Source organism: Dromaius novaehollandiae, chromosome 24 (assembly GCF_036370855.1).
Source record: "Dromaius novaehollandiae isolate bDroNov1 chromosome 24, bDroNov1.hap1, whole genome shotgun sequence".
NCBI classification, from domain to species: domain Eukaryota; kingdom Metazoa; phylum Chordata; class Aves; order Casuariiformes; family Dromaiidae; genus Dromaius; species Dromaius novaehollandiae.
Genome location: NC_088121.1, coordinates 8941817 through 8968937, shown reverse-complemented (window position 1 = coordinate 8968937; position 27121 = coordinate 8941817). Strand labels below are relative to the sequence as shown.

General features: G+C 59.4%; 1 protein-coding gene and 1 long non-coding RNA gene across 7 annotated transcripts in view; one reads left to right on the top strand and one right to left on the bottom strand.

Annotated features, from left to right (window-relative positions):
- LOC135323571 (uncharacterized) overlaps positions 1-308 on the bottom strand; it is a 19163-nt gene extending 18855 nt beyond the window's left edge. The window contains exon 1 of the long non-coding RNA XR_010385042.1: positions 147-308. This is a non-coding gene — a long non-coding RNA (uncharacterized LOC135323571). The remainder of the gene's footprint in view (positions 1-146) is intronic.
- Positions 299-27121, top strand: VWA5B1 (von Willebrand factor A domain containing 5B1). Of its 6 annotated transcripts, XM_064497096.1 has the most exons (27): positions 299-396; positions 2439-2480; positions 6614-6857; positions 7947-8006; positions 8594-8819; positions 9620-9760; positions 12449-12619; positions 12984-13145; positions 13454-13676; positions 14085-14227; positions 14569-14700; positions 14969-15093; positions 17531-17707; positions 18887-18997; positions 19082-19284; positions 20426-20540; positions 21238-21423; positions 21614-21812; positions 22298-22488; positions 22883-23027; positions 23135-23446; positions 23810-23947; positions 24303-24422; positions 24836-24910; positions 24992-25061; positions 25288-25411; positions 25750-27121. In XM_064497096.1, the coding sequence occupies exons 7-27, from the start codon at positions 12481-12483 to the stop codon at positions 26452-26454; spliced, it is 3795 nt and encodes a 1264-aa protein (XP_064353166.1). In that variant the 5' UTR covers positions 299-396; positions 2439-2480; positions 6614-6857; positions 7947-8006; positions 8594-8819; positions 9620-9760; positions 12449-12480; the 3' UTR covers positions 26455-27121. The 6 variants fall into 6 exon arrangements, with proteins under 6 accessions (XP_064353166.1, XP_064353165.1, XP_064353164.1 ...); XM_064497094.1 differs by lacking the exon at positions 299-396 and having other exon boundaries at positions 2244-2480; positions 6614-6848; XM_064497093.1 differs by lacking the exon at positions 299-396 and having other exon boundaries at positions 2244-2480.

The following is a 27121-nucleotide window of genomic DNA, read 5'->3' as shown; positions in this document are numbered from 1 at the left end:
CAGCAGCCGCCAAAAGGCGTAGCACGGCAAAAGGCCAACCGAGCAGAGACCACAGCCCTCTCTACAGGGCGGCCACGCTGCTCTGGGCAACAGAGGGGCTCAGGAGCAACAGCGAAAGCTGATCTGCATCCCGGGCCCTCCCCTACCTTCAGAGAAGTGCCAGTGTCCAGGCTCCCTCGCCTTCCCCGCCATCTTCTGCGACTTGCATCTTTGGCCTCCTGATGAGCTTGCAGAGTCTTCACTCCTGTTGCTCGCAGTTGCTCCAAAGCCTTCCTCCTCTTGCCCACTTCTACTTTGCAGGACCAGGGAACCGGCAGCAAGAGAGAGCCGAGAGACAAGATCAGGACATCGAGGAAACAACTCCAGTCCCAGCCCAGCTGAACTTAACCTGAGGAGGTAAGGCTGTCCCCACCCAGCAAGCACGCAGCCTGGCACTCAAGCCCTAAGGCCGCCATGGGCTCCTCCCTTACGCTTCTCGGTGGGTCTTCCGGCACCCCTCAAGGCCCCCCCACCCCCGGAATGACAGACCCACCGAGGAGCCCACCCTGCAGAAGCCCAGCTCCACGCTCTCCGCAGGCGATCGTTACACGGCGCCGTGCAGAACGCGCCCGGGGGAAAAAGAGAGGCTGCAGATGGGCAGGCGACACTCGTACCGGCCTGCTCCAGAGACAACCATCTGGAGCAGCGCCTGCCAGGGCGTCCCCTCCAGCCTGCCAGAGGGGCTGCCCTTCTTGCCCTCGCCGGCCCGGGCTGCAGAAGCAGCATCCCCCTCCAACAGCACATCTGCGCAGAAGGCTTGAGGCTTGCCTGGAGACATCCAGGCGGGTTGGGGGCTTGTGAGAAAGGGCCAGGACTCCGGGCACCGAAGGCTGGGGAGGGGCCAGGCAACGCACGCGGAAGAGTCTCACCCCTCACTTGCATGGGGGGCTCACTCCGCAAGCAGGCTCGGAAAAGCGGCCTCTTCTCAAGGAGCCAAAGGAGCAGCTGGGCCCCTGCACTGCAGGGAGCCCATGGTGCTCAAGGCACCAGGGGCCTCTCTGCTTCTCAGAGAGGCAGCTCTGATGGCCTTCACCCTGGTAGCAGAGTTCTCGCTTGGCCGAGGCTCTCAGCAGGGCACAGCGCCGTAAAGGCAGGGGCCGGAGCCCCGGTTACTGGGACGGCAAGGCTCAGGAGAGCTCTGTGCTCCCCCCGCCCCACCCACCCGCAGCAGCAGGAATGCCACTGGCATCCTACTTTACAAGGTGCTCACCCTGGCTGCCTAGCAAAAGCAGCATCAAGGCAAGAGGCCGCTGCACCATCGACCCACACCCTCATTACAGGGAGGCCAGAAGGGTCTTCCTCTCTGGGCCTGGAATTACTGGGTACTCACAGTGCACAGACTGCCACCCGGGCATGAAGCCCTGCGGGCAGAGACCTCGACCCCGATTACGGGCAGGTCGGTGAGCTCAGAGGCATAAGCCTTGCATACGCATGCATCCCTTGAAGGGAAGGCTCATGCCACGCATGCTCCTTACTGCGCTGACATGCCAAGGGTAACCTCAGTCAGCCGCAGTACTCAACGGAGGCTGACCCGCTCCTCACTTACGGGCTGAGCATGCCTGAGTACCTGCCAGAGGGGCTCTTTAAGAGCCTGCCTTCTCCCCAGCAGCAAGGGGGATGTGTTCTGTACCCACAAAAATTCCCTTCTGCGGGAAGGCAAGGAGGCTCCTTGGGTGAGCGCACACAATGGTTCTTCTTCTCTGCTTCTGCGAAGCGTCCATAGCTAATACTGCAGCGATTTAGAGCAAAAACATACAAATACGCAATCCACAACGGTCACGCCGTCCCCACACATACCAACACGCACGCAAGACGGACAGCTTCCCAGAAGAGGAAAAAGACCTCGTTGCAGCACCACCTCCAGCCAATCTCAAACACTGCAGCCTCCTGTCCTCCCAAAGGGAGAGAGGTATAAAACTACATCCAAGAAGACTTCCCCCAAGCTCAGAAAGGGACAGCACGGTGACTTCCACCCGCCTTACAGGGCAGTCACTCCCAGCAGCCGACAAAAGGCGTAGCACAGCAAAAGGCCGACTGAGCAGAGATTCACAGCTCAGTTACACCCATATTACTGGCCAACGTGCTGTTTCTCTGCTCAGTTGGCCTTTTGCCATTTTATGCCCTTTGTCAGCTGGTGGGAGTGACTGCCCTGTAAGGCAGGTGGAAGTCACCGTGCTTTCCATTTCTTGGCTCGGGGGAGGTCTTTAGATGCCGGAGCCATAGGACCGCCCATTAGGGTAGGGTGAGACCGCCCACCCTCCTGGGCGGTCCCAACTCACACTCTCTCAGCACCTTGGCTGAAACTTTTCCCATAGCTCACCTCAGCGTTTCCCTGAAAAGCTCTTGCTCTCTCTGCACTCAGGGTTTAACAAGAAAACCCTTTCTCTTTTTTCACTCAGTGCTTCCCCAAAAAAATCTTTCTTCCCTCAGAAGTTTCTAAGGTAAGTTCTCCTCTTCTTCTCTCACTGCTTCATTCAGAAACCCTTTCTGTGCTGTCATGTAAGGAATTCCCAACAAAAGCTTTTCCTTTCTCTCCCCTGAGCACTTACCCAAAGTCTTTTCCTTCTCTTCCCTCAGCACTTCCCACAAAAGCCTCTCATCTCTTTCCCTTCGGCCTTTCCCAACTAATCCCTCTTGCCTCCCCTCAGCACTTCTAACAAAATTTTTCCCTCTTCCTCCCATCCATGCTTTCCACCAAAACCCTTCGCCCCACCACCAGCACTTTGCTCAAAAGGTTCCCCCCGCCCCTTGCACTTCTTGGAAAAAATCTTTCCCTCTCTCCCTATAGCACCTTCGGGCAAAAAGTTTCCCCTCCTTCCCTCAGCACTTCACACAAAAAAACCTTTCCTCTCTGCCCTCAGTGCTTCCCCAGAACCCTTTCACATCTCTCCTCAATCTTCCCACAAAAACCCTTTCTCTCTCCCCTCAGCATTTCCCAATAAAACCAGTTTCTCTCCTTCCCCTCAGCACTTGCAACCAAAACCTTTTACCTTCTCCCCTCAGCACTTCCGGAAAAAAACTTTCCCCTCTTCCCTCAAGACTTCCAGACAAAACCATTCCTTCCCTCTTTCCCTCAGCACTTTGCAGAAAAGCCTTTTCCCTTCCAGCACATCCTGATAAAACCTTTCCCCTCTCCTCAGTACTTTGCACAAAAATCTTTCCCCAGTACCAACTTGTTTCCTGACAAACTCTTTCCACTTTCTCCCCTGAACACTTCATAAAAAGATATTTCCCTCTCCCTTCCGTAAATACTCCGCAGAAAAACCCTTTCCCCCTCTCCCCACAGCACTACCAAAAAAAGTTTCCCCTCTCTCCCTTCAGTGCTTCCCTAGAAAACCTTTCCCTCTCCCTGCCCTCAGCACTTCCCACAAAAACCTTTTCCCCATCCTCTCAGTGCTGCCTGCCAAAAGGTTTCACCCCTCCCCACAGTGCTTTCCACAAAAAGCATTTACCCACTAACCCCCTGACATTTCCCGACAAAACTTTTCCCCTTGCCCGCCTTGCCACTTCCACCAAAACGTTTCCCCTCTCCCCTCAGCACTTCCCACCAAAACCTTTCCCCTCTCTCCCCTCAGCGCTTACCACAAAAACCCCTCCCCCTCCTCAGCGCTTCCCGCCAAAACCCTGTCGCCCATCCTCTCAGTGCTTCCCGCCAAAAGGTTTCACCCCTCCCCACAGCACTTCCCACAAAAAACATTTACCCACTCTCCCCTCGACGTTTCCCAACAAAATCTTTCCCCTCGCCCCCCCTTGGTGCTTTCCACCGAAAGGTCTCCTCTTTCCCCTCAGCACTTCCCGCCAAAACCTTTCCCCTCTCTCCCTTCAGCACTTCCCTCAAAAAATCTTTCCCCTCAGCGCTTCCCACCAAAACCTTTCCCCTCTCTCCCTTCAGCACTTCCCTCAAAAAATCTTTCCCCTCAGCGCTTCCCGCCAAAACCTTTCCCCTCTCTCCCTTCAGCACTTCCCTCAAAAAATCTTTCCCCTCAGCGCTTCCCGCCAAAACCTTTCCCCTCTCTCCCTTCAGCACTTCCCTCAAAAAATCTTTCCCCTCAGCGCTTCCCACCAAAACCTTTCCCCTCTCTCCCTTCAGCACTTCCCTCAAAAAATCTTTCCCCTCAGCGCTTCCCACCAAAACCTTTCCCCTCTCTCCCTTCAGCACTTCCCTCAAAAAATCTTTCCCCTCAGCGCTTCCCGCCAAAACCTTTCCCCTCTCTCCCTTCAGCACTTCCCTCAAAAAATCTTTCCCCTCAGCACTTCCCGCCAAAACCTTTCCCCTCTCTCCCTTCAGCACTTCCCTCAAAAAATCTTTCCCCTCAGCACTTCCCACCAAAACCTTTCCCCTCTCTCCCTTCAGCACTTCCCTCAAAAAATCTTTCCCCTCAGCACTTCCCGCCAAAACCTTTCCCCTCTCTCCCTTCAGCACTTCCCTCAAAAAATCTTTCCCCTCAGCGCTTCCCACCAAAACCTTTCCCCTCTCTCCCTTCAGCACTTCCCTCAAAAAATCTTTCCCCTCAGCACTTCCCGCCAAAACCTTTCCCCTCTCTCCCTTCAGCACTTCCCTCAAAAAATCTTTCCCCTCAGCGCTTCCCACCAAAACCTTTCCCCTCTCTCCCTTCAGCACTTCCCTCAAAAAATCTTTCCCCTCAGCACTTCCCGCCAAAACCTTTCCCCTCTCTCCCTTCAGCACTTCCCTCAAAAAATCTTTCCCCTCAGCACTTCCCGCCAAAACCTTTCCCCTCTCTCCCTTCAGCACTTCCCTCAAAAAATCTTTCCCCTCAGCGCTTCCCACCAAAACCTTTCCCCTCTCTCCCTTCAGCACTTCCCTCAAAAAATCTTTCCCCTCAGCACTTCCCACCAAAACCTTTCCCCTCTCTCCCTTCAGCACTTCCCTCAAAAAATCTTTCCCCTCAGCACTTCCCACCAAAACCTTTCCCCTCTCTCCCTTCAGCACTTCCCTCAAAAAATCTTTCCCCTCAGCACTTCCCACCAAAACCTTTCCCCTCTCTCCCTTCAGCACTTCCCTCAAAAAATCTTTCCCCTCAGCACTTCCCGCCAAAACCTTTCCCCTCTCTCCCTTCAGCACTTCCCTCAAAAAATCTTTCCCCTCAGCGCTTCCCACCAAAACCTTTCCCCTCTCTCCCTTCAGCACTTCCCTCAAAAAATCTTTCCCCTCAGCACTTCCCACCAAAACCTTTCCCCTCTCTCCCTTCAGCACTTCCCTCAAAAAATCTTTCCCCTCAGCACTTCCCGCCAAAACCTTTCCCCTCTCTCCCTTCAGCACTTCCCTCAAAAAATCTTTCCCCTCAGCACTTCCCACCAAAACCTTTCCCCTCTCTCCCTTCAGCACTTCCCTCAAAAAATCTTTCCCCTCAGCGCTTCCCGCCAAAACCTTTCCCCTCTCTCCCTTCAGCACTTCCCTCAAAAAATCTTTCCCCTCAGCGCTTCCCGCCAAAACCTTTCCCCTCTCTCCCTTCAGCACTTCCCTCAAAAAATCTTTCCCCTCAGCGCTTCCCGCCAAAACCTTTCCCCTCTCTCCCCTCAACACTTCCCTCAAAAAATCTTTCCCCTCTCCCCTCAACACTTCCCTCAAAAAATCTTTCCCCTCAGCGCTTCCCACCAAAACCTTTCCCCTCTCTCCCTTCAGCACTTCCCTCAAAAAATCTTTCCCCTCTCCCCTCAACACTTCCCTCAATAAATGTTTCCCCTCTCCCCTCAGCGCTTCCCACAGAAAACCTTTCCCCTCTCCTCAGTGTTTCCCACAGAAAAACTCTAACCCCTCCCTCCACACTTCCCCAAAAGCTCTCCCCATTCTCCCCTTGACCTTTCCCACAAAAAGCCTTTCCCCTCACCCCCCAGCACTTTCCACAAAAACCTTTCCCCTCCCTCCCCTCAGCGCTTCCCACAAGAATTCTCTCCCCTCTCCCTCTTCCCACAAAAAACATTTACCCACTGTCCCCTTTGACGTTTCCTGACAAAACTTTTCCCCTTGCCTGCCTTGCCACTTCCACCAAAACGTTTCCCCTCTCCCCTCAGCGCTTCCCGCCAAAACCTTTCCCCTCTCTCCCCTCAGCGCTTACCACAAAAACCCCTCCCCCTCCTCAGCGCTTCCCGCCAAAACCCTGTCGCCCATCCTCTCAGTGCTTCCCGCCAAAAGGTTTCACCCCTCCCCACAGCACTTCCCACAAAAAACATTTATCCATTTTCCCCATCTTTCCTCAGCAATTCCTGGTAAACCTGTCTTCAACTCTTCCCTTAGCGCTTTCTGTCAATACCTCTTTCTGTCTTTCCCCTCTGTGCTACCACCCAAGCCTGTCACCATGTCATCTGTCAGCACTTCTAACTGAAACCTTTCCTTTTCAGTGCTCCCTGCCAAAACTTCTTGCCCCATGTCTCTCCTCAGTGATTCTTGCGAAACCTGTCCCATCGTCTCCAGTGTCTGTTATTTGTTACTTCTTATTTTACATACTCAACCTGTAAATTATCCTGTAGTTATGGAAAATCTAGTTTTAATTAATCCAAGTTTCAGAATTCCTAACCATTTCTTCCTCTTCCTTTTCAAACATCACATATTCAGAGGGGCAAGGGAATAGAAGATACTTCCCTGTAGAGTTAGAGGCACTTCTGGAACAAGTTAAAGATTCTACATCTCAGCTCCACAAGATGGTGGAGTCCGTTGCCAGAAGTTAGCAGGCAAAAAGCAGGTTCACAGCCCTGGACTTCAAGAGAGCAGACTTCAGGCTGTTCAAGGACCCGCTTGGAAAAATCTCATGGGATACAGCCCTGGGGGGAAGAGTGGTCCAGGAGAACTGGTATTCAAGGTTCACCTTCACTGTGGGGCAGGACATGGCCTGGCTGTGGGATGTGGGGCTGGGGTCAGATCAGACCTGGCTATGGGGCTGGGGCTGAGCAGGCTGTGGGGCTGAGCCTGAGCCTGGCTGTGGGGCCAGGGCTGGGGTCTGAGCTGGCTGTGGGGCTGAGCCTGGGCCTGGGCCTGGTTGTGGGGCTGGGTCTGGGGCCTGGCCTGGCTGTGGGGCTGGACATGGCCTGGTTGCGGGGCTGAGGCTGGGCCAGTCAGTGGGCTGTGGGGCTGGGGCTGGGCCTGGTTGTGGGGCTGGACTGGGCCTGGCTTTGTGGCTGGGGTTGGATTAGGCTGTGGGATGCAGGGCTGGGGCCTGACCTGGCTGTGGGATGCAGGGCTGGGGCCTGACCTGGCTGTGGGGCTGGGGTCAGGATGGGCTGTGGGATGTGGGGCTGAGGCTGGGTTCTGAGCTGGCTGTGGGGCTGGGGCCTGGCCTGGTTGTGGGGCCGATGCTGGGCCAGCCTGTGGGATGCAGGGCTAGGGCATGGCCTGGCTATGGGGCTGGTCTGGGCCTGGTTGTGGGGCCAAGGCTGGGCCAGCCTGTGGCCTCTGGGCCTGGGGCCTGGCCTGGATGTGGGATGTGGGGCTGGACTGGGCCTGACTGTGGGTCTGGGGTCAGGATGGGCTGTGGGGCTGGGGTCAGGCCGGGCTGTGGGGTGCAGGCCTGGGGCCTGGCAGGGCTGTGGAGCTGGGGTCAGACCTGGCTGTGGGGCAGGGAGGGTGCCCAGCACACGAGGTTTTCAGCTGGAGTGCAGCAAGCAGCTGTGGGCGAGTCCAACACGTTAATTAATGAATTAAGGGGAAATTAAAGGCGCGGGGGAAAGGCAGGGCGTTGCAGAGGCCTGTAAGCACTTGGCCTCTGCCCATTTTAGAGGTGGGAAAACCGAGGCATGAGGAAGACGTCCAGGGAGGGCAGACGTTGCACGTTGCCCTCATCTGCTCGGAGGGAGGGAGGCAGTTATCACTGCGTTATCCCTCCTCATCACCAGCATCTCCTGACAGGGTGATTTTTTTTATTATTACTGTTATTTTCTGCGTTTACATACAGAGCAGCACATGGAGAGGTTCAGAAGTGCTCGTTGCTCTCCGTCTGGCAGATTTGGTTTAGGTGAGGGGTTTTTTTCCTGCTTTTTTTCCCTTTTTCAGACCTCCCAGCACCTGGCTGCATTCAGAGTGTGCAGACACCGGAGTGCTGCGTAGTCACGTAACGCTGAGGTGTGAGTGAGCTGAGTAACGTAAACCGGTTTCCCAGTAAATCTGTTCACGCCCCTGCGGCGTTTTCTCCGATATCTCACCCCAACTCCCCGGGACGAGGCCGCCCTCGTCGCTGATGGTGTTTCCTGGGCGTTGCCAATCTGGGGAGGATGAGGAGTGATAAATGCCGGCCCGAAGGCCCGTGCGAGCCACTTTCGCCCACGGCAGCACTTTTGAACGTTAGGATGATGCTGAACCTCACCTTCAGCGTTAAATATTTGTTCCCCATAAAAAAACATTTCCCCCTATATCAAAACCCAGCTCTCCTTATGCATTTTATACGTAAGGAGAAGCAGCCAGCGGCGTAGAAAACGCAGGTGTGTTGGGTCCCCGAGCGCTCTGGGCTCGAGGTAGCTTTGGAGACGGATCTCCAAGCTGGTCGAGGCCCCATAGGCTGGTGCCAGTCTTGGGCTTCATCGGGTTTTCCAGGTTGTTTTGCAGGAGCCGTTGTCTTCATCGCAGCGCTTTTCGGTCCCTGCCGAAGGCTTTGCCCTGGCCTGGGAGCGACGGATAACGCTGGGGCAGCAGATCCGGCGTCGCTCCCAGCTCCGCGTGCCCCTCGCGTCTGGCAAGCTGCTGCCGCTGCTCTTCTTCTTGCATCTGCCTCGGCCGCGCCAGCTCCCGCTCTGTTTTATAAATAAACATGCCTCGGCTACCAGGCTCCTTGGTATGAATCCCAGGGTTTTTTTCCTGCCATATGTTATTTTCTTCGCTTGAGCCAAACGCCGTAGTAAGCAAACGCTTTAGCGAGCACTGGAAATGCAGCAGGTGGGCTTTTTCCAGGGTTCACTCACATATCTAGCGAGAACTGTAAATCCTGGAGCTTCAGGGCGCCCCCGAAGAGCCAGACATGGGGCGAAGGCTCCAGACCGGGGGTCCGTGCGCCGTTAGCGAGCGCCTTTAGCCGCCGTCGTGCGCTCGATACGCTGCGTCCTGCTCGCTCCGGCTTCCCGCAGCCGGGCCGGGAGCAGATAGCTCCGTGTTGAGCTAAACGCAAGCGGAAAAAAGAGGATGGCGGGCTGGAGTGGACGCGTCTCGGGGCTCGGTCACCGCGTGCTGGCGTGATGGGTCCACGCTGGCTAAAGCAGACAGGTTCCCTGGTGAATCTGTAGCACGGGGGGGTTTTGGATGTGGTTTCCCTCCCAGCTTTGCCGCTGTTGAGGGTGGGCGATGCCTGCGGCGGGGGGGCCGCGGGGAGGCCGGGGAGCATCAGCCTGCGTGCACGGGGCCATCGTCATGGTTACCTCCCCGCCAAAACAAACAGCTCCGCTTGGGTACCAAACCCGGCCGGGGAGGGGGGGGAAGGAAGCGGGAGCCCCCCCGGCTCCCAGACAGCTCCGGGGATCGCGACGGGCGGTGCTCGGGCGTCCGCACACGTGTTGCCGGGTCCGTCCGGGGCGCCGGCCGCGCAGCCGAGCTCCCCCCGCGCCGGCGCTCGCCGCAGCGCCGGCTCCTCTTGTCTTGCAGACACAAAAGCGGTCTGAAGCGCTGCCGGCCGCCTCCGGGATTTCTCCTGCCTTCCTGCCCCCCGGCTCGGGACCCAGCGGGAGAGGGTGAAGTTGCTCCAGCCCCTCTATCCCCTTCCTCCTGCCTCTTCTCCCAGCGAAGGTAAGAAAAGCAGCGGCCCCCCCGCACCCACGCGTCGCGGGTGGCCGCCTCCCTGCTTCGCCTCTGCCGGCTGCGCCCTGAGCCCCTGCGCATCCCCCCCATCCCCAAAATAATACAGGCGTTAACAGACTGTCCTCGTCCGCCTGCGGGCGGGCGACGGGGAAGGCGATGGAGGCTGGATGATGGGTGCTGGGTGCTGCTCCTGGGCCGCCGGGTGGGATGTCACCCTGATTTAGGGGAAGGGAGGACTGAGCTCAACCCGTGAGCTTGGTGGGGTGAGGGGGCACCTTGATCCCCCCCATAAGGGGCTGAGCACCCAGCTTGGCTTGGGCCGGGCAGCTCTTCTTGCTGGGACGGGGTGGATGGAGCGGGGCTGTGCTGCTCCCGGGGGTCCTGGGGGTCCCCCTGGCCATGGGCACCTCCCCAGGGCATCGGTGGCTCCTTCCCGACTCCACTGGCTCTGCATCATGGTGGCTCCAAAAGTTGGTCCGAGCCCCCAAAATCCGGCTCTGCGAAGCCAGAGCGTCGCCGCGGAGCCTGAAGCCGGGGCAGCACGGGATGCTGCCACTCCCGCAGCCGGCCGGGAACCCGCTTTGCCGCCGTTGCTTCCGGAGGCGACGGCTTCGCATCGCGGTGGTGCAACAGGCACTCGGTGCCTCCGGAGCTGGCGGATCTCCGCGCGTCGCCGTCTGGGCGAGGAAGGCCGACTGTAACCATCCGGACGAGCCGCTGGATGTCAGTGTTGATTGATGCAAATGAAGCCGCGGGAACAGCTTGCCCGGTTGTGGGAAAGCGGTCTCTTCCTCCAGGTGTTGCGGGGATGAGCTGGGGGTACAGTCCCACCACGTGTGGGTCCAGGCTGGACCTGGAGGGGAGGTTGCCAAGGACCTCCAGCCCTTCCTGTCGTCGTTTTGGGTCCCAAGGAGGAGGAAAGGTCTGGTTTTTGCTCCAGCGTGCAATGAAAACACGCTGAAACTTCAGAGCATTGCACCAAGCCGGGGAGATGTTTCTTGCACCCTTTTTGGGTTTTGCTGGGGGTGTCAGGGCTTCAGCTCAGCCTTGCCGCAAACTGCTGTGGCCAAGGGCCAAAATTGCTCTCCGCAAGCCTGAATTCACCTCTCGGGCAACCCCGTCACGAGCTCCCTTTGCACCTAGCTGGTAGACGGAACATCTTCGTGTTATTTCCCCCTCTCTTCTCCTCCTCTAAGGCATCCTGCATCTGGTGTTTAGCCCCTTCCCCGTATCCTGATGGCCTCTGCCACATCTCGGCGGTGAGATGCCCTTCACTATCTCTCCCCATAGCGGATGAACTTGCCGGCTTCTGGCTTTCCCGGCCCTTTTGGCGTAGCTCGGAGGATCCTGCTCTAATCCTCGTTTCCATCCTTGCTCCGGCACCCCTGCAGCTTGCCCTGGCTGGCCACCCCCTGCTCCCTCTCCCTTTTCCCCTCATTAACACAATTTTCCTGCCCAAACTCATGACCTCAATGTCTGCCGTCTGCATCTTCCATGACATTTGCATATAAAGGTGATTTTAATAACACAGAACTGCTAGGAAATGGGAAGACGACGCGTTTCGCTGCTGCTGGCTCCTCCCGGGCCTCCTAAATCATTGCATAAAGCATTACCGAGCCAGCCGGGGAGAGCTGCTGCCTAGCAACTTCTCCAGATCCCCCCGGGGAGCTGGCTGTGGCCTGAAAGCGCCCCAAAAGGTCTCCTTTGAAGCCCTGGTCTATGGGGGAGACGAGCTGGAACAGAAGAAAACCTGCTCGTGAGAAGAGTGGAGACGTAATTGGCAGAAGCAGCCGCTTTGCATCTGAATGTCTCTGCTGATCCGGAGCCCGGAGGGATGAGTCATCCTTTGCAGAAAGGATCTGGAGGTGTGGGACACCGGAGCTGGAGGACAGTCCCACCACCGCCGGCCACAGTGCGGTGCCGCTGTCGCCCCAAGGCGGGCAAGGGCAGGAGAGGGCAGGAAGGGTGCCTGTCTCTCCCTCTGGGGTCTTTCGGCCCAGAGAGTAAAGGAAAACGTTCATAGTTGTGTTCTTGTCCTGGAGAAACATGTCCCTTGAGAGGAAGGCGAGAAGCGGGAAGGCCAAAAGAGAAGTCAACCTGTTCTGCCCAAACCTGGGCAATAGATGGGTGGCACCAGTAAAAGGGCAGCATCATCCGAACCGGCTCCATAGCTCGGGAGAGGATTTGGGGCAAATACTTGCCTTGGGTCTTCATATCAGCTCACGCCAGTGCTGAGGCCAGTGGAGGCCTCCTCCAGCTCCTTGGAGCTCTTTGGAGGTGCAGCTTGGGTGCTCGCATGGGCACCGTTTTCCTCCTCGGCACTGCCTGGCCCTGGGAAGAGACCGAGAGCAGATGGAGGTGATGAAACCGGTGGACGTGTGTGGCCGGATCAGCGTCTCCACGTTGGCCGTTGATGTTCTCCTTGCCCTTGCGGGGCAGCTCCATCCCGCTCGTCGTCCCCTGGAGCAGCGAAGCACCCTGGGAGCCTTTGACAAGGCTGGGACCGGTGCAGGGAGCGAGCAGGGGAAAGCGGTTGGCAGTAACCTCCTCCAGGGACCTGGGCGGTGAGGAGTCATCTCCCTGTCCTCCAAGAGCCAAAACGAGGTGGTGGGGACGTTGGTGCACTTCAGCCTCTTGGGGCTCCTCATTTCCTCACCTCCTTCTGCCTGTTTGCAGCTCATCACTGGGACCGACGGATCTTGGGGAAGATGCCGGGGCTGATCAACCGGACGACCCGCTGCCCGCTGCCGCTCGCTGCCTCCGAGGTGACGTCGTGCGTCAGTGGCTACGCGCTTGGGCTCACGGCCTCGCTCACCTACGCCAATCCAGAGGCCCAGCCTTTCGAAGGCAAGTCCCGGTGTGGGGTGACGTTCCCGGCGCGGGGTGATGTTCCCAGCGCGGGAGCTGCTTCAGGAGCCCTGCAGCCAGGCGTATCACAGCTCAGCTATCGCACGAGCTGCTGAGCTTGCGTGCGCGTCCGAAACCTTTAGATGCTTGCAGAAAGAGCAGCCAAGGGTGGTGCTTCCTTAATTGCATCCTCAGGGGTCATGAGGAGATAGTTTTAGAAGGGCAAGTGCCTGAAAAATCCCTGGAGCATGCAGGGAGGTGCAAAGCGGGGCAGCTGACCTCCTGCAGTCCCAGCTTGGTGGGTCTCCCAGCTTGGTGGGCCCCCCCGAGCTCTCAGTGTCGCTAAAAACCTTCCGGCTGGCAGGTCTCTTCGTCTATCCCTTGGACGAGTGCACCACGGTCGTCGGCTTCGAAGCGGCCGTGGCCCGGCGTGCCGTGACGGTGCAGATCAAGGCCAAGACCAAGATAGACGACTGCTGCTTCGACTGCTGCAGCCTCCCCGATGGAAGAGCTCACGGCGGGGGTGGTAAGAGGCTTTGGGGCATTTTGGTGAACGTGGGGAAGAAAAGCAGGGAAAGAGGATACGGAGGTGGCCGGGAGCGACCGCCTGTCGTATGCCGAGGCATCGAGAGGGCTTGCGTTGAAAAACTGAGTCTTGGGACCTCTGGAGCCCTTGTCCTTCTGACAGTATCTGACAAATGTGGTGGTCTCACCCATTTTGGAAAGCTCCGTTGCTTGATCCAGGGCTGGGGTGGTTGTAGGAGAGCAGGGGAGGAGCATTTTGTATGGTTGCGATGCAGCACGTCTTCCCGGTGTGCCTGTCTCTCCGTGCAGGGAGGATCCTGCTGGATGAGGACTTGGAGAGGATCGTTTTCGTGGCAAACCTGGGCACGATTCCTCCCTTGCAAAGCGTGTCCATCTTCATCAGCACCTCCTCTGAGCTGCAGACGCTGCCCAGTGGGGCCGTGAGGGTCCTTCTGCCGGCCGTGTGCGTCCCCAGGGTCCCCCAGAGCGGCCTGGAGAGCGTCAGCAGCCTTTCTGGGCACCAGCTCCCAACGTACGAAGCGGCGGGATGGGCTCCGGGCGGGACAGATTTGGGGGGATGGCCCGTGTATCACCATGCTTCCAAGCCTTGCTTTCCCCATGGGGATCTAAATCTTTGGGAATCACCTTGCCGTTGTATCTAGAGGTGCAACTGGCTCTGAAGGAGCTCCCTTTCTCCTTCCCATCTCCGTTGCGTCATGCCCTTTCCCAGCTCTGATTTTCCCTTCTTTCTCCCTGTTGCTCTTCTGGTGTTTTCCTCCCCCATCCCCAGCTCTGCAGAAGACCAGTCCTTGCCGACCCACAGCCCTGTCGAAGGGGCTGCTGCTGTGGGAGGCAGGACAGCTTATCCGCAGCGGATTTACAAGTCCCGGGGGGATATAACACATGCACGGTGTCAATGGGGGGTTCGTCTCGCTGGCAGCGACAGGCACTGCTGTGGATCGGGGAGCCCGGAGCACGGGAGCAGGTTCTGCTTGGCTCGGCTGCTGGAGAGCGAGGCCACCAACCCCTCCGAGTACGAGTTCAGCTTCCAGCTGGAGATCCGGGGGCCGTGCTTGCTGGCAGGTAGGAGCGCTGGGCGATCTCCGCCCTCTCGCTGCTTTTCCGCTCCCCAGACGTGGAGCCTGTTTTGCCAATTTAGCTGCGCTGTGGAGGATTCATCGGCACAGTGCTGGTGGCATCTCACCCTGGTCGCCCTTCTCTGGCCATTGCACGTCTGCAGCTGATGCTCTCCTGCACCATCCGGGCAGGGGTTAATGCTACGATTGGGCTGTTGGTGCTCCAGAAGCGTTGCACAGCCCGCTCGGTTCCTGTCCGCGGGCCTCTGTCCTTTGCCGTCTTGCTGTCTCCTCCCTGCGACCTCCCCTGCCCTCGGCCTCTAACCGCGCCCCGGTTTCCCCGGGCAGGCGTCGAGAGCCCCACGCACGAGCTCCGCGCGGACGCCGACCCCTCCGCTCGCTCCGCCAAGAGCATCGTGATCACGCTGGCCGACAAGCACACCTTCGACAGGCCCGTGGAGATCCTCATCCACCCGAGCGGTAGGTGGGCTCCGCTTGCTGCTGCTGTTCTCACCCCTTCCCGGGACCCTACGTAGTCCTGGAGACAGGTGGAACTGGCTTTGGTTTGGAGATACCAGGCAAATGTTGTGTCAGTGGTGAGACCTTCTCTGGGATAAACCAGGCCCTCTCCAGCTTGCCCGTGCTGGCCCTGAGCGCAGCGTTGCTGCTGCACCTTTGCAACTGCGGTGCCTGCATCCCTTGCAAATCTAACGTTTAACCACGGCCGTTCTTCACTCTGCGTTTCCAGAGCCCTATAAGCCCCATATTTTAATGGAAGATGGTGACATGACACCTGCGGAGTACGAACAACACCTGAAGGGGAAGAACGACTTCATTAAAGGCACCAAGAAGGACCCCAGCGCTGAGAAAAAGGTGAGAACGAAAAGCTGCCGGGCATTAGCCGAGGCTTTCCTCGAGGCTGGAGCTGCGCAAGTGAATGATTGCGGTTTGCTTGCAGCAGCACACATCGTGCTGGCCCGATAATCCCTGCAGCGTCCGCCCTCGGAGAGGGGCTTGTGCAGAGGAGGAAGGGAAAGTTCTGCAACGCTCCCGATAAACTGAGTGTGGAAGGAGCTCGGAGACGGTTATTGTGTGTATAATTAGTACTAGTCTAGCGTAGTGTAATTAGATAGGTACATTATTATGGCATTACGGGTATTATTGCAAAGACTTGGAATAAAATATTCCTTTGGTTGCTCGGTAAATGTTTACCGTTTCTGGATAGCTGTCAGAAAGATGTGAGCGATTTGGCTCGGAACGAGGAGCTAAGCTGAAGGCGAGGTAATAGAAACGTCTCTTTATTCTCTTGATCAGCAAATAGAAAAATACCTGCCGCGGGATTCGTGCCTCGTCTTTCAGCGATGAGCGAGCGGTGAATGAGCCTCTTCTAAGTTACCGTATCAGTGTGTCAGAGCGGTGGGGAGGAGGTGACTGGTCAGGGCTGGTGGAAATTCAAGGGTGGGCTTGAGCTAACGCACACGTCGGGCAAGTGCAGCCCGGGCGTTCGCGTGCTTGTTCCCTGTTTTATGGGCACGGTGGTCCTCCTTTGCAACCGGGGGTGCTCGGTTCCCCCAAAACTCAGTCTCCGAGGCTGGGTGCTGATGGCTGAGGGTAACCTGAGCAGGGCTCTGCTTGGCGGCCTTCCCGGAGCCGCTGCGGAGGTGCCTCCCCAGGCTGCTGCGCTCTCGCCGGAGGCAAATCGACCGTTTTCTCTCTCTCTTTCGCCCTTCACTTCCCCGCGCGGCTTGGTGCAGGGATCAGGGCCGTGCTCGCTTGCGCGGCAGGCGGCTCCTCTAATTGCCTTCCGCAGGTGGAACGGAGCGAACCTCCCACGCGCTGGCTCACACGGCTCTCTAATTACCTCTGTCTCTTTAGCACGGCAAATTATCCGGCGGGGCTCACGCCGGAGCCGCTTCCCGGCTGGAAACCCGCCTCGGTGCCCCGGGAGGCCTGGGAAGCGGCCGTACGGAGGAAACCACCAAGGTGGATACCCAGGGCTCTCCCCACCTTGGAAATGAGCTTTATCCCTCGATGCCTGGGGTAGACGATGGGCTAACGCCGCTGCTCAGGGCACGGCGCGAGGCTCCTTTTGCCTTAACCGAATTAGCCCAGAAATTTCGGCAGTAAATGCTAATTAATTCCCAAGGTTTGCTGTGCAGAAGCCGTGGCTGCTCGTCAGCCGTCGGGGTCGCGGGACACGCGCTGCGGTCGGCTGCCGGTTGACGCGACCTCCTGGCCTGGCTGAGGTGACAGCTTGTCCCCGCGACTACGAGAAGCCTCTTTGCAGGGTGGGAGCGGAGATGCTCGGGCAGCGTAGCTGGAAGCGTCGGTCTGCGGGGCCTCTCGAGAGCGCGGCGTTATGTAAAACAAAGATCGGTGGTTAGCTCATAGCAACATCGAGGAATATGACTCACCAGCTGGAGAAAACAAGCCCAGCTCTTTGGGGTCTGGCTAGTTTCTCCCAAAAGCAGCCAAAACCAGCAGCCTTTTGAAAAGCAAACAAAGCCTCCGGGGAGGCAGCCGCGTTTCGGCACCGCCGGCCCGGCAGCGAAAGGCCCCCGGCTCTGATGTGCAGTCACGGCGCTCCCTCGAAAGCAGCAACGCGCTGCCGATTCGCTTCAGCCGAGACTCGGTACCCAGCACTGCTTTATACACACATAAAAGGAGATTATAAAACCATCGCGGGAGGGTTTTTTTCCCCAGTTTGATTTTATTGCTTTTTATGATGGAGATGGATACGTGAAATGAAATTAGACAAAATGCAGAAGGCCGTTAGAGCTGAGACACGTGCAGAAAAGACACATGTATCACGCAGGCTCCTATTGAAAGTATGTCCTGAAAAAGGAGAAAAGAAAGGGGCAGAAAAACCCAATTCAACGGGAATGACTCAAACCAGCGAGCGCAACCCACTGAGCGCTGGATCTTGCACTTCATCACTGAGCGACCGTGGACAAAACCTTCGGTGCCTCGGTGTAATACTAAAGCCCGCTAATGAATCACGTTTTCGGGGGGAACTAATGAAACGTTTGGTGAATCGATTTTGCAAGGTGCTTCGTTAGGGCCCGATCTTTCCCTTTCGTTCTCCAGCCTCTCGTCTGTCCTTGCAGCAGGTCCACGGGGGAGATGGATGGAGGAAGCTGCTGCACAAGCAGCGCTCAGGTGTTTCCATCCCCAAGGCCAGGACAAGCTGATACCTGCCCACGAGAGACCACGTCCTTAATCTTCAAGTCCAGTTCAAACCTGTGGCTGGAAGGGGCAGCAAAAGCAACCGCTTTTGCTTCCCCTCTCGAGCTCCCTCCTTGTCTCGCAGACCGAAATCATCCGGAAGCGTCTGAACAAGGATCTCCCCCACCACCCCGTCGTCATGCTGAACTTCTGCCCCGACCTGAGGACGGTCCAGCCCGACCTCGGCAAAGCCCACGGGGAGTTCGTCTTCCTCGTGGACCGCAGCGGAAGCATGAGCGCCGTCGACATCAGCCGCGTCAAGGTACCGCGCGGCAGGGGAAGGGCCCGCACGCGAGCGAGGGATGAGCGTTAGCGAGCGGCGGGGGTTGCGGCGTGCTGATGAGCCTTCATTAGGAGGGGACGGGGGGTAATTATATGCTGCGACTTCAGTCACCGTAACCGCGTTGCTCGTTAGGTGCCTGCAGCGAGGCTGGCTCTCCCCCGCTCTGTCCCTGTTCCTCTCCTTCCTATCGGTGGATCAGATGCAGAGATGGCTTTGCCTCTCTAGCTGCCTTGCCCACCTTCCGCAGCCCTTCTCCAGCTCTCCCCGTCTCCAGGGAGGGCTCGGAAACCCCTGGAGAACCTCAGGGGATGCTTCAGGGAGAGGTGCTGAGCGCACACGAGGAGACGTTGCGCTGATGAGCAGCTCTGTGTGCCTGGACGAGTCACGGAGCAAAGCCCATCCAGCACCTATTTAATTCCCGTTACCCTGCCTAGCGCGCTCCGGAGGCCAGCTCTGTGTCCGATGGCTGCCAGCTGGTCCATCTCCATGAGCAGCTGCGGCCAAGGCGGTCTTGGCAAAGTTTCCGCTTGCATTTTTGGGGCCAGTTGAACCCCAAGAGCTTAACAAATATTACACCTTCCTGAGCAGGGCCCGGGGCCGCGCTGCCCCCGCACATCCTCCTTGGGACCCACCAAGGTGAGCGGTGCTGCAGAGCTTTGGATGGGCGGCGTTTGGATGCCTGAGGGCCTCCCTGAGCCCACGTGTCCTGGTCGCATCCTTCCCTAGCGGGAGCGTCCATCAGTAACCCGCGTTGGGAAATGCTTTGATGGAAACACTTGGAAATCTGTTTTTCTCCGCGTAATGAGTTGCGAGAAGGGAATGGCGGAGATTGGGAAGCGCCGGCTTCCCTGGAGCCTCCTGGGAAGCGACGACGTAAATCTGCTCCCGCGGGTTTGAGGCGGCAGGTTGGGTTAAGCCAACGAAAGGGCGAGCGCTGGGCCGGCGCTTTGCTCCGTGCCGTCCTCCCTTGTTTGCAGCTCCGATTGCTCGGGCGTGGGAGCTCCTTCGTAGCTGTCTCCTGTTTGCAGAGACCCCCGTGGTCTCCGCTTCTCGGGCGCCAAGGCAAATTCAACAGCTAAGAGAGTTCTTGCTGCCGAGGCCGCCCGAGAGGGGTCCGGTGCCCCATGCGCCGACGTCTGCTCGCTTTCCACCTCGCAGGATGCCCTGCTGGTGGTTCTCAAGAGCCTGAGGCCGGCGTGTCTCTTCAACGTCGTTGGGTTCGGATCGACCTTCAAGGCGCTGTTCCCCGCCAGCCAGACCTACTGCGAGGTAGGTGAGGAGGCGGCCGAAGGAGCTGGTGCTCGGCACGGGGTGCTGGGCCGGAGGCGGACGATCCCACCGCTCGTCTCGCAGGAGAGCCTGGCCATCGCCTGCGAGAGCGTCAAGAGGATCCGGGCCGACATGGGCGCCGCCAACGTCTTCTCGCCCTTGAAGTGGGTCGTTCGGCAGCCGATCCACAGGGGCCACCCCAGGCTGCTCTTCCTGCTGACCCGCGGGGCCGCCGGCGATACGGGCAAGGTCCTCGAGCTGCTGCGAAACCACGCGTGCTCCACCAGGTAGGGCGAGCGGCAGGGCTCGTCCCCGCAGGGTTGACTGAGGGTTGACCATGGATGTCCCCGCTTCGGAAACCGAGGTGGGGAGTCCACCTGTGCCGGCCACGGGAGCACCTCCATGGGTTCGGCAACTGGTCCCAGGAGCTTGGATGCTTTTTCCATGCTCCAAGGCAGGATAATCGCCTGGTTGCCTGGGCTTGAGGACCAGCCACTCTGGTTTCTCCTCCGATCTCTTTAAGGGCATGAAGCATAGGAGGAACCTAAGAAACCCTTGAACATAAGAAAAAATATGAGGAAACCTTGTTCCTCTTGAATCCCTCAGGCTTCAGGGAAGCTGGTCTCTGCCTTTTCTACTCTGGAGGTCTTGTTGCTCCTCAGCTGCGTGGGGCAACCCACACCCGGCCCTGCCTCTTCGAGAGGTGGGCTGGTGGGCTAAATACGGAGGCCCCGCACCGTGCATCTTTGAGTCATGTGTCCGGCCCATGCCTCAAAGAAGCTCAGAGCCTTGTTTAAGAAGGTATGAGGCTAACCGAAGATTTGCAGCTGTCTGGGGATTAAAAACCTCTGTGAGAAAAGCTCCTCGCGGAGCTGCAGTTTGCTGGCGAAAGGGGTTTTCTGCCCGGTCTAGCCGCCGTCCTGGCTGTGCGCTGAAAACTGTCCTACCCGTCCGCCTGCACTCCCTTCCCGGTCAGCTCCAGCTTTGCAGCCTGCAGCTCCTGGGCCCCCGAGCCGGGCGTTAGGGGAGCGGTTCCTCTTTCCTTGAGCAAACGCTTAATTTTAATCACGAGCCGAGATAATTCCTAGGTCTTTAATGCCGTGGGCCACGGACTCCGCAGGGGAAAGAGCTGAACCGGCAGTGAAGCACCTGGTGATGGTCGGAGAGGACCTGGGGGTTGGAGGTCCTGCTAGGAAGCCCTTGGGCGTTGCAGCCACCGGCTGCTCTTTGGGAAGGGATCGGAGGTGTTTTGGAGCAGTTCCTGGAGGAGCTGATGTTTTTCCCTCCGGATGCGCCGGACGGCTGCATGGCATCCCGGGAGGAGAGCGGAGGGTGGAGGGGTGAGAAAAAAGGTGGCTTCTCCGGCCTGCGGGGCCAACTGGGGTTTCTGCTGTCCCGAGATCGTCACCGCTCCCCGTCCTCTCGCAGGTGCTACAGCTTCGGCATCGGGCGGGAGCCCTGCAGGAGGCTGGTTCGCGGGCTGGCCGCCGTGTCCAAGGGCAGCGCCGAGTTCCCGGCGGAGGGGGAGAGGCTGCAGCCCAAGGTACGACCACCGCCGCAGGTTCGGGTTGGATCCGGCCCCGGGAGCAGCCGCCGGACCTTGCCGGAGGCTCGAAGGGCGCTGGCTCCCGTCGGCATCAGGCGGGTGAGCGGGAGGGGAGGAAAGAGCATCCCGGCCCGTCATCCGCCGAAATGACTCAATCCGGCAAGAATTAGGTCTTTAGCTCCTAAATAACTCTGGAAAGCTCTTGATCTCCATCGGTCTGCCCCTCTCCTGAAGCCTGCAGCCTGCAACGACAGCGAAGCGCCAGCGTTTCTGCTGTAAACGACGAGCAAAGACAGGGAAGGGAGGGTGTTTTTTTTTTTTAATAGAGCTATTAATAAAGAGCTTTGCGGGCTGTGCAGCTCGGTGCCTCCAGCAGCGTGATGCATCGGTTAAGGGCCTCGTAAAACAGCCCGGCACATCTCCCATGCCGTGGGAAAAAGCAGCGAGGCCGTTCAAGAGGTCCCGGTGTCTAAACTGGGTGTTTGCTTCTCCTAGGATTTGTCCACATGATATTCATGGATGTGGGTCTTCACCCGTGCGGTTGGCAGGGCATCGCTGGCCTCCGGCAGTGCTTTGCGCCGGCAAGGGCCCGTTCCCAAAATAGCCGAGCCGTCAGCATGGGAATGCCGGGACTTGGGGAAGGATTGCGGATTTTCTCGGGACGCTTTCTTTTACCCCCGTGTTTCCTTCTCAGATGATCAAGTCGCTGAAGAAGGCGATGGCGCCGGCGCTGAGCGACGTGTCCGTGGAGTGGGTCTTTCCCGAAAGCACCGAGGTCCTGGTTTCCCCCGTCAGCGCCCGCTGCCTCTTCCCGGGCGACCGTCTGGTGGGCTACGGCGTCGTCTGCGACACCTCCCCGTACAGCCCCAACCCCAGAGCCGTGAGTGGGGAATCTGGGGATGCAAACGCCGGGTGGGTTTGCTCCGCGGAGGCGTGCCAGCTCCAATGCTGCGGCTCCCGCTTTCCCGGTAGACCTGCTGCCCCGGGCGGGCAGGGAAGCATCCGGGGAGCCGTGGGGGCGATGGGAGCGGAGTAAGGTCACCGCTATCCCTCTCTCTCCTCCCACCCAGGACAAGAGGCGACGTTACAGCGCGATGCGATCCCAGGAGTCGGGCAGCTCCGTCTTCTTCCACTCCCAGGAAGAGGGAGCGGGTGCGGAGAGCTGGAGCTACTCCCAGGACTCGGAGGGCTGCTGCGTCTCCGAGCGGGGCGGCCCCGACCACCTGCCCGTGGGCAGAGAGCCCGGCGGAGACTCCGACACTGACACCGGTCAGCTTTTCCTCCCCAAAACCGGTTGCGTTCCCATGCCGGGAGGGAGATCTCTTACTCCCGGGGCGATCTTGGCTTATATTCGGAGAGTCTTTGATCCATCCAAGCCCTTCCCTCCCCGAGTGCGAGTTTGGCCGTGCTGGTCCAGCTTGTCAAAAACGATGAGAAATCCATGCGTTTCCATGGGAAACTTTACTCTCGCCCCGACAGGGAAATGTCTGCGCTAATGAGATTTTGTTAGCGAACCGTTTGTCTTCTCCAGGGAGATCTGGGTAAACGCAGTTGGGTTTTGGGTTGGTTTTGGTTTTTTTGCTGGCTGAATATCACTCAGATGAAAGCTCTCCAACCTCTTCTCCCGGCGTCCCCAGGGGTTTTGAGGGTTTTACTTGCTTTCCCGGTTTCATTGCCTTGCTTAAAACCCAGGGTTTTAAGCCTGGGGGGTTTAAAACCCCCGAGCAGAGCTGATCCTCTCTCCCTCGGCGCAGGAGCGGACGCCAAGGCCTCTTCCCGGCGCCGGGCATACAGTGCCAACCAAATCGCCGACCGCGAGCCGTTCAGAAAGGCGCCCACGGCTAGCGACCCGGGCAGCAGCGTCCCGGCGAGGATCCCCCTTCGGAAAACCCACCTGCAGGACCTGCAGCGGGTCAGCCCGGAGCCATGGCAGGCGGATGCCCAGGTACGTGCCGGGCTCCTGGTGCCGGCGTCCCGCCGGAGAGGCTTTGCATGCAGGAAAAGCTTCTCGAAGCTGCGACCTGGATGCCAAGAGATGGTTTCCAAGCGGACGCCCTGCATCCCTACAAATCCCAGCGCAGGGAAGGTTTTTCGGGCCAATCCAGGGGAGGGTGGGAAGGTTTTCTCCCAAGCTCCTGCCTGGCACCTGGAGAGGTCTCTTGCAGCCGGGTGCTGAGACCGGTGGCCTCGCCAGCCAGGATCCTGTCCTCCCCATCCCTCGCTCCGCTCTCCGCCGGTTACTAAGCAACCGCTCCTCCATCCCTCCGCTGCCGGCTCCTGCATCCCTCCGCCGCCGGCTCCTCCATCTCTTTTCTTCCCCTCGGTCCCTGCCCCACCAGCACCCCGCGTCCTCCTGCCGCGATGCCGACTGCCCGCCGGCGCGAGACGGGCTGCAGCACCCGGCTCCGGGAAGCGGCCTGGGGCCGCTCGACGCTGGCACTGGCTTGCGGTCGTCGTCAGAGAGCCGAAGCCCCGGGGACCCGGGTAAGCGGGGCCATGTCGAAACTGGGAATTACGGAGGCTTTTCGGGGACAGCAGGGAATTCGGCTGGCGCAGACGCGATGGATGATGCGCCTGTCACCTCTCCGCAGAGCCCGCCCAGCATCCGTCCTTCGCCTTCGAGACAGAGACCTCCTCCGACTGGGAGCCTCCGGACAGTGACCTTGGCTCAGCCCGCGGCTCCCTGCGCTGCCCTGGGGCCTCCTGCAAGGCGGTGGTGAAGGGGCTGCGGAGCGACGAGCCCGTGCAGTGGGAGGTCGCTTTCGACATCCGCCCGCTCTTCCGCGGGAGCCGCGAGGACGGTGACGCGGATCTGTGGAGCGAGACCTTCCACCACCTGGCAGCCAAGGCCGTCATCCGGGACTTCGAGCAGCTCGCGGAGAAGGAGGGCGAAATCGAGCACGGTAATCCCCAGCCCGGACCCCAGCCGGTCTCCGGGGCGGCTTCCCAGCACCTTCAGCCATCTCCTGAGCTAGTGCCAGGGCAGGCGGTGGTGATGCATTGGGGAATATCACATGTAGGAACCTCACGATGGTCTATGTCACGTCTCATTGACCTTTTCTCCTGCTCCATGACATGCAGCTGCAATGGAGGGGAAAAAGGACTAGTTATATAAAAAAAATAACAGGAGATGAAGTGCTGGGCAGAGCCTAGAGGGCCCCAGCTTGCGCTGGGAGGGCCTGCGAGGAGGTCCAGGCACACAGGTGGGTCTGGGAGGTGGAGCGAGGCCGCCGAGCGCTGCAGCCCCGGTGTCTCTGGCGTGGCAGGGTCCGGGCGGCGGTACCAGCTCAACGCCGTGCACACCAGCAAGGCCTGCAACGTCATCAGCAAGTACACGGCGTTCGTGCCGGTGGACCTGAGCGCCGGCACCTACCTGCCCACTGTCGTCGAGTACCCCGGCACGGGTAACGCGGGGCTGCGCGAGGCCGGTCGGTGGGGATGGCTCGTGCACCGGCAAGGGGGGACAAACGTTGCTCCGGGAGAGAGGGTTTTGCCCGAGAGACTAGTTTGGAGAGGACCCTACAAAGCCAAGGTTGAAGTCACCACCAGACCTACATATCCAAGGTCATTGCTAAGGCCTGGAGGCATCCCTGCCACTCTTGAGGCAAGGACCTCTTCCGTGTGGTCAACCAAAGCAGCTCGTCCTAGGACGGTGCCCCTGCTGGGTCTGGATGCCCAGAAATGCCCAAGCTCATCAAGCTGTGGGATCTGCTACGTGCCGGTCCCTCTCTAACACCCTTTGCTCCTGCCGAGGGGCAGCGTCCAAGCAAGGCGGCCAGAGGAGCCTGGGCGCGGGAAGCAGAAGGCATCGCGGCGTTCCCGTGGGACGTCCCCACTCGTCCTGCGGCCAGAACGGAGATGACGGATTTTATGGCACAGGTAAGATTCCTCCATTTCTTTGGCCTCTGCGCTGTTACAGGGCCCGGTGGTTCAGTCCGTGGGTTTTAAGGGACCTACTTGGTCCTTTTTCTTCTGCCGCCTTCTTAGCGGGCTGCTCGGTGTTAGACGGGCGGTTTAAATGTGGTGAGGTGAGTGGTAGGGTGTAGTTGTCCTCCTCGATCTTGGTGTGAACCAGGCAGAGCTCTAGCGAGGGCGGTGGCGTGATGCCATCGTAAAACTGTCAGGTCCGAACCTACCGCGTGAGCAGTAACTAGAGGAACGTGAAGCCTGCCAGACTCTGCCGGTGAGGATAAGTTGGGCCGGACCTCGTCTCATGTGGTCAGGATTAATCCGAGAACCGTGGCTGGTGGTTTCGGGTGGGTGATGCCGCAGCTGCGGCTCCTCCGTTGCAGGCGCGGACGAGACCAGCCTGTCGCCCTGCAGCACCCCTTCCTCCTCTAGCTGGAAGCGCTGCGGCGTCCCGGAAGGTAGGGGAAGGCCCGCGCGGGGTTTCTCCCCTTACACTGGAGGTTTCCTTCATTTTCTCCTTGCCTTTGTGTTTCTCCCAGCGCCGCTGCAGAGCCCGTCTGCTTCGTCTGTGCATTCCCAGAAAACCCTGGAGAGCATCTTCACCGCAAGGTATGGACCGGCTCGACCTCCGCTGATGTTAGCAGACCCACGGGGCCCCAGTGTCTCGCACCTTGTTGGGTCTCACGCAAATGTGAGGAAGAGGAGGGACAACCTGGGAGCGAGGGCTCTGAGAGCCGTGATGCCGCTTGCCGGGGACCTGGGATGGTTTCCCAGAGGAGAGGGTGGGCGGCAGGAGGACCACGTAGGCACCATCTCCCTCTCCATCCTCCTGCAGGCTGATGCTCAACCGAACCAGGCTGCTGACTCGAGCCGCCAGAGGCTTCATGAGCAAATCTCCGAGCAGAGCGAGCGAAGCCGGCTCGGAGAGCGACAACGAGAGCGTGGACTACCTTCCCCTGGTAAGCAGCAGGTCGAGGTCCCCGGGTCCTGCAGGGCTGTGTGGTCGCTACAGGGCGACGGAGACCTGGAGGCTCCTCCTGGATCATCTAGAGCTGCCTCTTGCTTCCGTTTGCCGGCTGTGTCAGGCATGCTCGGAGATGGAGGAGGTCTCCAGGCATCCTTGAGGCAAGAGCTGGCGTTTGCGCTATGTGCCGGAGCCCCAAAATTTCCTATTAGCCGGCAAGGCTGCCCCATGAGCCCCGGCCAGATCCTAGGGCGAGACGCGTCCCCTTTTCCTGAATTTCCAAGGAGCGGTTGGTATCTCAGAGCTTCTCCACGTGCCCGTCGCTCCTTCCAGGTGTCCCTGCAGCTGGCCTGCGGTGCCTTCCTCATGAACCCGGCCTTCTGCCAAGCGGTCAACATCCCCATGGAGAAGCTCAAGTGGACGTCTCCCTTCGCCTGCCACCGCCTGGCGCTCAGCCCCTCCAGTGCCAAGAAGGCCAGCGCCTCCGGAGACCGCGGGAGCCTCGCCTACGGCCGGCAGCTCCCGGTTCCCGACGGCGCCCGTGGGCAGGGTCCCTCCGCCGGAGATCCCGCTCCGGGCTCGGCGCCCAACGGACCCGGCGGCCGCCCGTGCCACTTGTCGGGCAGCGCCGCGGAAAGCGTCTCCGAAGCCGAGCGCGAGCTCTGGCCGCCGGCTATCGCCATCCGCCGCTTCTCCGACCCGGAGAGCGCCGTGGCCCGCAGCGGCTCCGAGGCGGAGGCCTCCGCCGTCCAGGCGCTGCTCTCCGACGTGGAGCTGCGGCGGCAGACGGAGCCGGAGGGGATGCTGTGGGCCACGGCCGTGGCCCTGGCCTGGCTGGAGAACAGCTCCGCTTCCTACTTCATCGAGTGGGAGCTGGTGGCCGCCAAGGCCAGCCTGTGGCTGGGCGCGCAGGACTTCCCCGACGGCTGCAGCCTGGCGACGGTGAAGGCGGCGGCCCAGCAGCTCTTCGTCTTGCTGCGGCACTGGGACGAAAACCTGGAGTTCAACCTGCTCTGCTACAACCCCAGCAGCGTGTGAGGACGGGGAAGGGACCGGGGACCCTTCCTGCAGGAGAGGTGCCGGAGGAGCTCCATCCTGCAGGAGAGGTGATGGAGGAGCTCCATCCTGCAGGAGATGTGATTGAGGAGCTCCATCCTGCAGGAGAGATGATGGAGGAGCTCCATCCCACAGGAGAAGTGCCGGAGGAGCTCCATCCTGCAGGAGAGGTGCCAGAGGAGCTCCATCCCGCAGGAGAGGTGCCGGAGGAGCTCCATCCCGCAGGAGAGGTGGTGGAGGAGCTCCATCCCACAGGAGAGGTGCCGGAGGAGCTCCATCCTGCAGGAGAGGTGCCGGAGGAGCTCCATCCTGCAGGAGAGGTGATGGAGGAGCTCCATCCTTCTGCTGCAGCTAGTGGTTGTTAAAATAAGCCTCCAGGAGAAAGCAGGATCAAAGGAGCTGGTCACCAGCCCTGTTCCCAGACCGGGACTCCCCGGCTCACCCCGGATCCCCGTGGAGCCCCCGCCGTGGTCCCCGCCGGCTCCATGCGCCGGGGGCCACTGGGGCCACATCTGCTGCGTTGCTATCATCCAACGCTGTTCCCAACAGGAAATACAGCATCCAGCTTTAATCATTATCCTTAACCTTTAATTTTCGTATGGATGGAGGCCCCGATTTTGCATTTTCTCCTCCAAACCTGCCCGGGGGG